The 14192-nt window shown below is 43.2% G+C and overlaps 1 protein-coding gene across 21 annotated transcripts in view; it reads right to left on the minus strand.

Moving 5' to 3' along the window:
• epb41l2 (erythrocyte membrane protein band 4.1 like 2) overlaps positions 1-14192 on the minus strand; it is a 71760-nt gene that overhangs the window by 13280 nt on the left and 44288 nt on the right. For 4 of the 21 annotated variants that reach the window (XM_042777279.1, XM_042777277.1, XM_042777291.1 and 1 more), the window contains exons 13-18: positions 8714-8799; positions 5398-5472; positions 5249-5278; positions 4503-4562; positions 1624-1782; positions 55-174 (exon numbers count right to left, since the gene is read on the minus strand). In XM_042777279.1, the coding sequence (XP_042633213.1) occupies positions 55-174; positions 1624-1782; positions 4503-4562; positions 5249-5278; positions 5398-5472; positions 8714-8799 (530 nt within the window). Of the gene's footprint in view, positions 1-54; positions 175-1623; positions 1783-4502; positions 4563-5248; positions 5279-5397; positions 6616-8713; positions 8800-14192 lie in introns of those variants that run through there. The other 17 variants (XM_042777281.1, XM_042777293.1, XM_042777284.1 and 14 more) reach the window with 9 other exon arrangements.

The following is a 14192-nucleotide window of genomic DNA, read 5'->3' on the forward strand; positions in this document are numbered from 1 at the left end:
GCAGAGAATATAAAGCCGTTGCATGGAGACAGAAAGCAGAAGCGGTAAAGGCACCGCGGGCGGAGCTGAGACTTTACTGGCCTCTGCTGGAGCAGCTGCTGTACTGCAGGAGCCAGCCAGCCCAGAGAAGCACGCCTTACTCAGAAAGAGAGAGGTGAGCTCCTCTTCCAGACTCTACACGGTAATGAAACCACAGAGAAGGGCAAGACAGGAAACGAGCGGGTGCAAGGACAACAACAGACACAGAAACAGAAGAAACGAGAGACAGAGAGAGAGAAACACAAAAGCACTTCAGTGATTCTACAGAGTGAGGAATACACACACACACACATACACACACACACTTTCTAGGGAATAGCAGCATTTCAACATGAACAGAGCAGAGAGCATGCGTGCGTGAGAACAGTGTTTGTAAACCAGAGACAGTGTCATCAAGAACGTGAAACGGGTGCAAATAAAAGCAAACATCACTCACACAGGTCAAAAATGTGCACTATAGTCTTTGGCAGGAGCTGATCATTTACACTGACTGATTAAAGAGCAACTTTAAAACACATACAAATAAACGGAGCATGTGCACAGCTGAAAGAGACACAATGCACTGAAAACAGCAACTGAGATGAGCAAACAATCAGAGAAGCATTCTGCCAAGAAACATAAGAAAAAAACACAAAATATACACCAGCAGTGAGGAAACCAAAGGACAGAATGAGCAACTGTGCAGCATGAACAACAGAACTCAACGAGCCAATCAGAGTGAAGGGATGCACCAATCAGATTGAGAACTGGCCCGCCATTGGCTGGTGTAGAGGATAGGAGGTGTGCGTGTGTGCGTGAGACAGTTGGGATTATGGGTAGTCTTCTGAAATCTACTTAGACTCAACCAGACAATGGTGCATTGTGACGTCAGGAGTGACAGGTGCTAGCAAGGCACTGAAGTCCGTCGGTTTCTCGGTGACACCCGTCTGAGCAGCCATTTCTAGTCATAACAGTGCAGGTCTACTTCAGCGCGGAAAACATGAACGCTCCAAAGGTTCAAGATGGTGTTTCAAAACAGGAATAAAATCGGGTTAAGCTCTTGTATTGCTCAAGCACATGCACCTTTTTTAGGCTCTGTGTATTTGGATAACCCTACAGCAGGTCAGGCAACAACTCACGATTATAGGTTTTTAACTCAGGAACAATTTTTGCTAATTCAGATGAATTCGATCAGATCCACAATGAGATTCAATTGAATTATTTCAAATAATGATTGGATTCTGGGTTTTTGTAAGTGCATTCATATGATGTAAATGCTTCTCCTAATGTGTATTAGGTAATAAAGAGAGCTAACACATTAAATGTGTGTCCCTACAGGCTACTTAAAATAGAGCAAAGAATGCAATGTTCTGATAAAATATTTTAGAGCTGAGAACACCCTGAAAATTATTGAAAAAAAGAGAATCATTACACCCCTAATTCATCGAGATATAAGGACACACTTAATATTTCCCAACTGTCCCACCCAACAACAGAAAACACAGTAAACCAGCTTCTCAGTAGAGCAGAGCGAGAAGGACAGGAAGTGCAGGACATGCAGAGCGTCTGAGGCGGCGTCCGTATCCCGAGCAGAAGCACACGTACCCCTTGAGCCTGCAGGCGCAGGGTGGTGGCAGGGCTGCCCGTCAGGCGCTTGTCCCACTGACTGGGCATGGGATCGGGCGTAGCCTCCATAAAACTGCGCTTTAGCTCACTAATGCTAGCCTGATGCTTCAACACATCCTCCTGGGTCTTATCCAAGTCCTGATGAGCCCACAGCACCAGCGAGAGGCAGGCAGGGGGAGGACAAAGGGACAACCAGCACATTAGTCATGGAGAGACCAGAACCACATCAGAGTCGAACCTCACTGCTCGCCAGACGCACCCCAGCCGAAGATGAAGTTAAGACCTGGAGTCCTGAGCTCTGTGCAAAGACCCAGCGGCTCCCTGACGCACTCCTGGCTCCAAAAGAGAGCTAATATTTACACTGGCATTGTGTGCAGTCATGATGCTGCAAGGAAGCTCACTAGATTTGGAACAGAGCCGTAGGGTTCTGGAACATCCCTCAGTAACTAATGACGTCCAGCGTTATTGTTGTAGTTTGACACGAAAGAAAATGAGGTTGTGAGGGACAGAAATACAGACTGTTAAGGCCCTGATATACAGGTGAACTGATGAATGAATGGGTGTGATGTCATTAAGAACTAAATCTGGCTAGTTCATCTGGAGTTTGTTTCGGTTCGCCAGTGCAAACTTCTGAACCGATGAAACAAACTCCAAACAAACTTAGCCAGATTTCAATTAAAAATTGCATGACACCCATTCTTTCTGTCGCACGCCTTTAAACCACCGAAACAAAATCTGGAGTTTGTTTTGGTGGTTTTGAATAGTTTGCCTCGGCATACTTTCCAGAAAACTTTGTGCTGCTATTAAACACCTGTGAAGTGTGCCTGAATAATCACGAACAGTATACGGTTGCTCATGTATTTCAAACTTTCTTGACCCCCGAGCAAAGAACGAAAAACAACTTCGGTGCAAGTATAACAGGATGTTTATATGTTGTACATCCAGGTGTTCGTGTTCCAGCTGATAGAACACTGCAGAACTTCTGTGGAAAGACGCATTTTCAGTCAAAAGTTTGTAGGTGTTAAGATGAGCTCAGGGCCTTAAAATAGTACAGCCTCGTCTGTCCCTCACAGACTCGTTTTCCTTCACATTTACAGTCTTCCCTGGTAATCCTAGTAATGGTTTGATTCTGGTGAACCGGTGGGATTACGAGTGTCAGGTGAGAGGTCAGAGGTCAGTGTCTGGGGGCAGCAGTGAGGCAGGACTTGTTTACACACTGAGGACTCAGTGCCAAAGACACACAACTGCTGCGGAGACACCAGATCCACTGAAGGCCACAGTGAGCAGCTCATCTGTGTGCACATTCACCTAAAGCTCAAGCGTTTCACAATTAGTGGTCGACCGATATATCGGCTGATATTTGTCATTTTTCAAATATCGGCATCGACCGTTAAGTTTTTCTGCTTGGCCGATGTGTTCGAGGCGGGACTTTTATTTTGCCGGCGCTGAGAGCGGCAGCGCCTGAGCACACAGTGTTCACATTCTCGTTCTTGTTTGTCGTTGTTCAGTTCTGTCTAATACGGATAGAAGTCTGTCTAATAATCAGAAAGAACGGTTAAACAGAAATTAATGAATATAGAAAGTATTATAATGATTGCTTTTATATTATTAGTCATAGAAAGGCAAACATTATAATACTTTCTCGTTTGCCGTCAGCATTAAGTAAATACACATTTATATAATTTAAACAAATCTTTGAATGACTAATGAACATTTAATTTCACAAACCTTGCAAACTTAGTCAAATCCAGCAGTGAGATCTAGTGAAGTGTGTATTTTTATCCAGCATGATCGCGTGTTCTCTGTGTGACGGTCGGTCCGTGTGAATTGAATGCTTTAAACTTTAAACTCATGATTTCAGATTATGCTGTGCTTTATGTATTTGTCTGCTGTCATATTCATGTCATTTTCTCTGTGTGCTGTGTGTAAAATGAGTGTTTCCCTGGCTTTATTTGAAAAATATGATTCCCAACGCACACAAACTTCCCAGAATACTGAGTGCCCTGTTGGTTACAGTGTTTACTTCCTTTTTAATTATATTTTGATTAAATATTTATTTGTGAAAAATACTTTGTCATCTAAAGTATAAGTTTGTTTATTTTACACGGTTCTTTTAAATCCATTGTCAAATGATTTCAAATTTCTTAAATATTAATTAAAATTGTAAAAAAAATAAATAAATAAATAAAATTATTATATATGATTTATTTAGTCTATCGGTAATACTTATTTCCAAGATATCGACATCGGCTCTCAAAAAATAAAAAGATTTATAATAAATAATTAATAATGTGGGTTGATGAATTGTAATTTTGAAATGACTATTTAAAACTAGTGTTTGGTGACAGTGATTACACACTTTAGCCTTCATCCCTGACATTTAGGCCATGTTTTTCCAGGTTCCCACTAACTGAGTGCTCCAATCAGCTTGTTATGATGTGACGTGTCTGTCTCGGGGGTCATGAGCCGGGTGTCTTTGGCACTGACAGGGTCACCCCAGGATGAGTACATTCATTTAGTTACAAAATAAAATGTAAACAATCACCACAACCAAAGCAGAAAGTAACCTGTCTGGTTAGGGAAATACTATTAGTGATGTTATGAGAACCATTCCCACATGACATTTACACAAGTGTTAAAAACACCACGTATCACGTACATTCAGTTCACCCGCTTTAACATGCAGCCCATGCACTGGTGCACACGCACACACACACACACACTAATGCATGCACACAAAGCCTGAGAGAGGAAGAGTGAGAGGCAGCCCAGGACAGTAGCCAGAGAGGGGACACATGTCCACCATCCATTACGATTTTGCTCTTTCTTTGTTGCTTTATATTTGATTACATACGAACCTCCAACATTAAATTGCTATGTCTGACATATATATTTTCCCCCTGCACTCTCAACTTGCTCTGTGGATCAAAAATGAGAACACATTTGAACAAAAATGAAACAAGACAGATAATAAGGTAATGAACTGGAGTCAAATCTGATGAACATCACTGAAGAGGAGACATTGGAAAATGATTACAGCACATGTACAGAGGGCTCCAAAAGTCTGAGAGCAATGGGGAAAATGCTTCCAATGTGCATTTTTATCCTTTAAAACTATTTTCATTGCAAATTATATTATCAGTATATCAATTTAAGTGAAATGTTGCAACTTACATCTTTAAATTAATCTCTAATCTCAAATTTTTAATGTGCTCTCAGACTTATCCAGTTCTGTTCATACATGACACTACTAATTTCTGGATCTGTATCAGGGTTATTGGAAGTAACCAACCAACAGGCAAATCAGCATTTGATCACAAGTCATCAATCTAGCACTGCTTAGCCAATCAGTCATCAAATCTGGAGCCAGTCGATTACTCGAGAGAGCTAACTTGATTTGTGCCTCATTTGCAGTTGAAATTACAGAAAAAGCACAGGATAACCAGCACAAAAGCAAATAAAAACCAAAGTCACCACAGCAAAGATTTCACATCATCAAACAACCATGATGCAAGAACCCCATCAACTTTCAATTAGACAAAAACATGAAATTAAAAAAGACAGTGAATTACAACAATCTGCATCTCAAACAGAAGTGAAAGACCTTTCTCTCAGGAGCGCCAGCGCCATCCGTCTGCTCATGCCGCCGGAGATAAAAGATGAAGATTAGTTCAAAACGTCCTACAATACCTCTGGACTGTGTGCTAATCATATGAATGTGATTACAAATGCATGCTGGGAAGGTTAGCAGACCTCAAAGGCCGTTTCAGAGCTGATGGATGTGGCTGCGTCCGCGTCCGGCTCCTCCACGACCTCCACCTGTTGACTCTAATTGGTGGAATAATGGACAAGATAGTCTGAAAAGGTGAAATGGATGATGGGAAGGCCTGAATCCCCAATCAAAGTGATATGGAGCGAGCCCTGAGCTCTGTGACAGGCTGGTCTGAGTGAGATCATGCTTTTCACTTATAAAACACCTGAAGGATTATAACGAACTCTGAGGCCAATCTATCCAAAATACGTATAAATCTGATGTTTAGTGTAAGATTAAAGCTGGTCGAGTGATTCGGGTCTAATAAACGCTTCAGCTGAAGCGGGGGGAAATAGTTTTTCAGACAGGATGTGGACTATGAATAGGGTCCCACTGGAATGTTGCGGATTTAAACAGCTAGAATCAGAGCGCAGGGACTAATCTGCAATTCACACTGAAGATCTGCCACTGAATGGAAGAGCTAAAGGGTGGGGAAGGCAAACAGCAACAAAATGCACACAGTAGCGTTTAGGAGGCAGGTAGACATGAAGACAGGAACGGGGAGGTCAGGGGTCATTTTAGGCAGCAGGGTCACACTGCATTTCCTCTGGAGAGGTCGTCTCATCCACGACCTCTGCTGACCTGAAGCGTGCGAGTGCTTTCGGCTCCAGGTAGCACAGGGACAGGGCCAGGGGCAGCGCCAGCAGCAGAGACAGCGCCACCGACTGGCAGGCGGAGAGGAAGACGGCGAAGATGAGCAGGAAAGAGGGCAGGAGGGAAGGGGAGGAGAGGGGCAGGTGACGGTGCAGTCCTGCGGGGAGCAGCAGAGCGGCACAGTCCTCCGGCAGACAGGGCAGACTGATGCAGCCGTCCTCGTCCAGCAGCGAGGGCAGACGCAGACCCTTACAGAAGCTGAGCACTGCCAGACCCAGCCGGGGCAGAGCGGAGCGGGGCACTGAGGGCGCCTGCGGCTCTTCAGATCCTGGGACGCACTCGGCAGGCGAAGACGACGGGGCGGACACACCCTCACCACCCCCAGCTGAGCAGCTGCTAGAGTCCTGGGCCGGCCAGCTCAGAGGCTCAGAGTCAGGCTCGAGGTGGAGGTCAGGCTCGTCCTCTGAGATGTCAGACAACACGTCCAGCTCAGAGATGGTGTCGAGGGTCGGCGGGAGGGAGGAGAGGGTGGAGGAGGACGGGGAGAATGGGAACATGAAGAGAGACTGCGTGGGTGCAACGACAGAATGCAACAGAAGAGGATGTGCATGGCAAAAAGAGAAGGTGGAGTGCACGGGGAAAGAGAGAGGGAGAGAGAAACACAACATTAGTCAGTGAGCAGAGTCGAGGTCGGGGTGTGAGGGATGACACATTAGGAAAGACTCTGATATTTAGGGGTGTGCTAGTGTGTGTGTGCGTGAGGGTGGGCAAGCATTAGACAACAGAAGCTGGCAGAGTGTTGGAGCAGAAGCTCAGGAGAAGAGAGGAGGGCGTTTTCACACCGGGCTGTGGAGTCCGCTCCATGTCACAATGAGCTTCCTGCGGTGGCCGTGAAAGCGCTTCTCAATGAGAGCTCACTGTTGATTCAAAAGCAATCCGGACTAATTTCTCGAACTAAATAACTATCGATGGTGCATTTCTTTAGACTAAAAATATTAGCATTCAGTAATAACTCACTGCACTGCCACTATGGGATGATAAAATCTAAACTGAGCTGATTTATGACATTGTCTTCTGTAGAGCTGCTCTATAGCTGGAGTGAACTTGTTTCATAACTGACCCTCTGCCGGGAGTTTGATTGACAGGCGATCTGACCAATCGTACACCGAATCTGCCAACTTGTCTGACAAACACACCAGACTGGAGAGTAGATTAACGCTGGTGGCGGTGTGTAAACAAGATTCCTCCTGATGTTCATTCATGTTCATTTGGTGCTGTATCTAGTAAAGAGGAAGAGATGGTCAGTTCACGTGCTGCTTGGACTGATGCGGCTGGACTCTCCAACACTGACAGAGTAACTGAACTGAATCAACACTGAATCTGAATTGAGCTGAATGACACTTCTGTCTTCTGTAGAGCTGCTTCACAGCTGAAACTGAATATGTTAAGTGATGAATCTAAAACATAGTAATTTTCTTTTTTATTAATGTATCTCCTCAGAAACAGCCTTCAGCTCGCATTTGATGCATCTTTTGCAAGTCCACAAGTGCTGATCTGTGTCAAGTTTTGGTAGTAAAACCAGTGGCATTAGAGCATTCTGGTATATTTCTGAGGTCTTTAGCTAGCAGAATTAAATTCTTTTGGTTAAGAAACACATTCCAGTGTTTGAGTCTGGTTCATGTGGACTCCAGTACTGTTCAGTCTGTAAGTGATCTGGCCTAATTTGATCAAGCTAACCGCAGAAGTAACGATGTGACTTTCTTAGGTAAGTAGAACAGTTTTATTCTTTGAATCTATTGTAGATAGATGCAAGTTTTGGTAGTAAAACCCAACAATAAGTCATTACCTGGCTACACAGCTGTCACAGCAGCATTCACATCGACGGCGTAGAGAAGTGGAGAGAAAGTGAACTCTGGTTCAGATCGAGTGTGAAAACGCCCTGAGAGAAACACAGAGGCATCTGTCTGGATTCCAGTGTCCTAAACGAGAGTAACTCAATCACCGCTCTTCGGTGGGCTGGACCTACATCGAATCTAACGAACCGGCCGGTGACGGGCAGAGGGGTGGAATGTCGGTCGCCACGGAAACAGCCAAGAACGGGTTAGATAACACTGTTATTGTCACAAAGTTGGCTTGTGTGCGTTTGAGGGCAGTTCCACAGACAGGAGGAGTTCTCGAAGCGCTAGCGTGTTAGCGTGTAGGGCGTCTGTGAAAGACTCTCTTCATGTGAGAGCTGTAGGTTACGGAAGGAATGCCAGCGCTCCTTCAGGGCTCACGGACGCCATGAATACATCCTTTGACGGACAGAGAAATGTCACGTCGGGGTGGCAGACTGACTCGAGGCGTACAGTACGGGCTGGGTTTCTCTGAGTATTGTTCTCAGTGTGAGCCGTCAAACCGAGGATGATCCCAGTGTATTACAAAACATTTCAGCAGCATGATTTAAGGGTTAGCTTGAGTTATCATTTTTACAAAACAAACCAGAACAAATACAAAGAATGGGGGAAAATTAAACAAACAAGAAAGTCTTTTCATAAAACACCCTAAGAGAGGAACTCATTACACTCATACACATCTGAGCAGGAGTAATAGCTAGTTATTGTTCCAGGGCACCTCCTGTAGAGCTGAGGACTGTGATGAAGATGATGAAGAGGTCTTTCTCACCTTAGAGTCAGAGTTGAGCTCCAGAGCCGGGCCGTTCTCTCCAGCGCCTGCAGCCTGACTGTAATCACTCACGTTCACCACAGGAGCTGCCGCCACACACACACACACACACACACGCGTACACACACACGCACACACACACACACACACGCACACGCACGCACACACACACAGAAACACACCGTTAGCCAGTAGTCCATATGTTAGAACACTTAGGAATATCTGAGACTTCTTTCCCCGTTTAAACCCTTTGAACAGTTGTGGGATTTTGAAATGAAGATGTGCAATATTTCCAGGTGACTAATCAAATGTAAGTTAATAAGACCTTCTCACATTCATGTTTATTTTTCAATTCCACTTTTCCCTCAAGCTATTATGTTGGCCAATTCTTTCATTTTTATTGAAGAATTCTGAATTAAATTAGAAAAGAATCTACAGTAGAAACGGTGACCTCAGATGCCACTGTATGACTAAACATTTATATTTATCATTAAACACTGGGTTTAAAAAAATCATTAATGTTTATTAAAAATCAATTCATAAACACCTCAGCAGGAACAGGATGGCATACATCTTGTACTGAAAATATCTTTTAAATAATTCTAACTGATGCTCACAAGAATACTCACATGACTGTCAGCTGTAAACAAAACGGTTTGTCTGTTAGTGCTTGGACAATTAATAAATACATACTTTATTAATATGAAAATAATACCCTGATATTATTTGATTATTTAAATAAAAAAAAACTGAAGCACTATGGTTTAAATGTCTTGCATTTTCTCTCTTAAAATGATGCATGTGATTTAAAAAGTGTGGAAATTAGTAGAAATTATTTAATGCAAGCAAGTTAAACATTTGACCCAGCTACTCGTTTGACTAGTAAAATAATAATTTGTGCAAGCTGTAATTTACATAAATGTCTATAATAATTAATGTATAATATAATTATTGCACACTACAATAATGACCCATTTCAACAGTTTGTGTCTTTGTTACAGTTTCTTTTCTTCGTAAAAGATCGCTCTCGCTGTTCTCACATTGTAGTATTCTTCTCAACAGTTTCCAGCATTTGAGCAATGAAAGCGTCCATGCGTATACATTACAGGAGAGCCACAGCTACTCTACAGGACTTGGCAGCGGCCAAATATTATTTACAAAATGACTTTTGGATTGATCTCTTCTTGTAAACTCAGAGATGTGGATTCACACGGCAGTTAAAAGCCCACACGACCTTGGGGTCTACCAAAAACAGAATAATCATTTAGTCAGAAACTGGGAGAAAAACACTGGATTTGGATGCCAATAAAGTCACTATTTATAAACGCAGAAATAACCTCGCAGCCCCATGAGAAACAATTACCATCCGGCTTTCTTCTGCGGTGATTTCCACACTACCTCTACATCTGCCAAAATATGTAGTGTACAATGAGAACACTTTATTATGAATACAACCTCCATTCCCAGTCATCCAATTAAAATCAGCCAGGATTTTTCCTCTTTCTTGATTCCTCTCTTGATCAGATTTCCATTATTTATTAAGGAACACACAAATATCAGATTTCCATTATTTATTAAGGAACACAAATTTGACTTCATGTAAAATAAACAGTTGCTTTCATATACTAAAAAAGAAACATGGTTGTATACAGTATACTGCACAGTATGCAGTAAGCATGCAGTATTTCATTCCAAACATGTACAAAACCTCAGCTGGGACTCTAAAGCCCTTGAGGTCAAATGACATTCACATCCAAAGACATCAATCACACACACACACACACACACACACACACACACACACACACACACACACACACACACACACAATCTGGATATCCTTTATGTAAGCATTCCTATGGGACTGTGTTCTAGAATGCCAGAGGAGCACTACACACTTCTGAAAACGGCGTACTAACACTCGAAGGTGCACTACACCCCGTGAGATTCAGCAGCAGCACCGCCGCTCTCCATTAGGACCCTGCAGATGATGGATCCGACAGTACAGAAGAACATGTGAGCGCTCCCGCTCCGCATCGGCATGACCTGCTTTGATCTGTGTGGAAGTAGGCTAATGTAGCCTGCGCTGCTGGGACGTCCGTTTCATCAGGTCACTCTGTGACAGCTCTGAGACGCTGCAGAACTGGGCCACCCGCAGTTCCCCTCGCGTCCACCAGGGGGCGATCTCAGCATCATTAGAACTACACGGCCCCTGACTGGATTCCCAGCAAGAGGAAAAACAGGGTCATTTTAATGGAGAGGAGCTGGGAAAACAGATTCTCAGAAGCTTTCATCAGCGTTCGCAGTGGCTGCGCATGAATCGATGGGGAGCGGCCCGCATGCGTTTACATCCCAACTCACGGGGGTGCTGTATTTTGTGTGTTATAATGGATTATTGATGTGTGCTCATAGCACTAGCTCAGTAGCAACAGATTCAGTACTGAGAGAAGCATAAATCAGGCAGTGAGCATTAACACATTGCCCTCTAAACCAGGTGAACGCTGACGACCCCTTGCTAACCAGTAATAAAATAAAGGGACAGATGTGCCAGAAAACATCTCCGACTCGGTCTGATTCTCCAGCATCGGTAGTGTTCTCACATCACACAGAAACAAAGCATTCTGCTCACTGCAGGAAACACTCCGGCCAGAAGAGGGACGCTCTTTAGCCTGATCGCTCACAATGCTGACCAAACCACTTGTGCAAGGAATGTTCTGGATTCAGGAACAGTGAAGCTTCACAGCGTGTGCTGCGTGATGCTGTTCACCAGGAAAGAACTCACACTTCATTCAGGCTTAAAGGAGTCATGAGACAGAGAACCAAACTGTTTTTGATGTTCACACCTATGAGAGGTTACTCCACAGTAAACACATACTGCAGAACTAATCCTTATAAATATGAATTATTGTTCTCTGCCCTTCTAAAACGTCTGGATTTGAGATCAGGAGAATGGTGATGTCATGATTTCGTCTGTAGTCAAGGAGGAGAGCTCTGAACAGCGGTCTGTCATACTGACACTGGATCACACTGTTGAGGAAGATCAAAACTCTTCTGTCAGTGGGAAAAACAAAACTTTACACAGCCTTTCCATTAGAAGTTTATTTTTAATGACGTGCCTGAGCGACTGAAAGATCAAGTTTTGATTTATTGTTCACGTTTTACCCAGGGAGGAAACGCAGGTCAGTCTTACAGTGTTTGTAATAAATGTCAAACCAGCGTTTAATGTCATTAAAACACCAAGCATGAAAGTTGCAACCAAAACAAATGTTTAACTTTTGGGAGATGAACCTACTCAACAGCAGTACTTCAAAAACTATATACTGAAAATTAAGAAATTAAGCCTGCAACTCCCACACTGAAGACACTCTCGGGCTCAAACATACATGATACTATCACAGCACTTGACATCTTCAGCATCAAAACACACTGTACATGAGGGCGTGGCTGCGGTGAGACCAGATTAGCCAATCACAGCAGTGGGCGTTTACTTCTGTTCCCCTTCAAATTTAGCAATTTTAATACGAGATTAAAAATGGGAACGGAAATTATTGTACCGTACTTGGGGCAAAAAAAAAATAATTTTCAACTAAATGTACAAATCGAGTAAACATGCGAAATAAGTTACCTGCTGCAACATCAAAGGTCAAAACACAAAGCTCATATTTTTGTTTATATTTGTCCTGTATGATCATGTTGTGTTTGGTTTGTGGAGTTTCTGATCGGATCTGACGTTCATCATGAACACATTCAGCAGCCTGACGCTGACGGGTTCTGTGCTCCACTCCGCTCTGCCCATAAAACCCTCATTTCCTCTGAGCTCATCTCTTCTGCTCCCTCCACAGACAGGAAGCAGATGTCCCTCATTTCCTGTGTCTGTCCATGCGGCTACATCTATTCATGCACGTGGACACAACAATACAACACAAGATCACTCCTCAGCAGAAAACATATCAGGACACGAGCAGATGGAAAAACCAATCAGGGTTCATTCATATAGAGACAAATCATGACAAAGGAGAGGTGAATAACATGCATAATAAATACTGAAGCAGTGATTTACTCAGTGTAGGTCATGGAGCGGCTGCAGCGCTGGATTCATTTATCACAGAGCTAACGCTTTCAGTTCAGAGCTGAAGAGTCCGCTGTCCAACTCAACTGAGCAGTCTTCATATCATTAAGAAAAGCTCAAATGATGATGAGGCTGGTGTTTCACCCTGAAGCTGACCCCACAGAAACAGTCTGCATTTTTACATAGGAATTATTTAGTGTTTATTAATCAGTCTTCTTCATGAGGACTGCTGCAGCTGATTTCAGCTTTTACTACCCAAGTTTGAACCCCATAATGTAGGCTAAACTAGTACACACACGCACACACACACACACACAGACCTCAGCTGAACGGCCTCATTCACCGCTGGGAGATTTCCTGCAGATAAAGAGTTCATAACCTGGAAGCGGGAAGAGTTTGCTGACAAACACGCTGCGTCACCATCAGCCGTCACGCTTGTTTTCTGCTCCTCTGAGGGCACAGATGATATCTGGACATGCTGAATTAGAGAAAACAGGCGCTGCGCCTCAGTGCCTTTCTAAGTGCCGACGCTGACTGGAGACCAAAGAGCTTGTGAAGCAGATAATAGACTTCCTGTGTGTGTTTGTGTGAGGGCACGGACACCGCTGAACCACGGCCTGAACACACAACATCACAGGCCATTCTATGCAACACATCATATGTATGAAAATATTACACAAAAATAAATAATTGTAGCACCCAGCTAGCAAGTGTATTTCCAATAGGGCTGGGCTATACATCACATATTAGATATATTACTGAATATTAAAAGTTCAGCTTACACTTAAGTCAGTCTAACACCCCTTTTTCATCCCACAACTCAGACAGCCGCTGCTGTTAAACTCCTGTGTGTGTGTGTGTGTGTGTGTTTGAACTCTTTGTGAAGCAGTGATCACTGCAGCCAATTACAGACATTTCTGCTGAGCACCAATCAGACGTGTTTTAGTCAGTCAGCTGCACATCTGCTCAATACACTCAAAACACTGGAGGCTTTCGTTTAGCATGTCACAAACACATTAAGTACTTTAACAGATTCATTGATTATGACGCTGAAGTGATTGACAGCTTCAGTGATTTTAAAGGGAGCGCTCTTTTCTCGCGTTGTCTCATTTTTCATGCTGCTAGCTACTCACTGCAAAGGACTGACAGCTGATTTAAATGCAGGATTGTTATATTGGTACAGTGGTAGCCTATTTTATTCCTGTTCTACTGAGTTTGGTGATTCAGTAAAAAAAAAAAAAATAACATTACTATGTCTACATTTTTTTCAACTAGCCCTAATTTTGCAAAAAAATTTTTTAACCTTTTTAAAATCTGAGATAGCAATTGCAAAATCGATATTCATCAAAATGTGAAAAGGTATAAATATAAAAGCTATATTGCACATCCCATAACTTCAATTTCAATTAA

This window comes from Cyprinus carpio, chromosome A20, assembly GCF_018340385.1.
Source record: "Cyprinus carpio isolate SPL01 chromosome A20, ASM1834038v1, whole genome shotgun sequence".
Classification (NCBI taxonomy): Eukaryota; Metazoa; Chordata; class Actinopteri; order Cypriniformes; family Cyprinidae; genus Cyprinus; species Cyprinus carpio.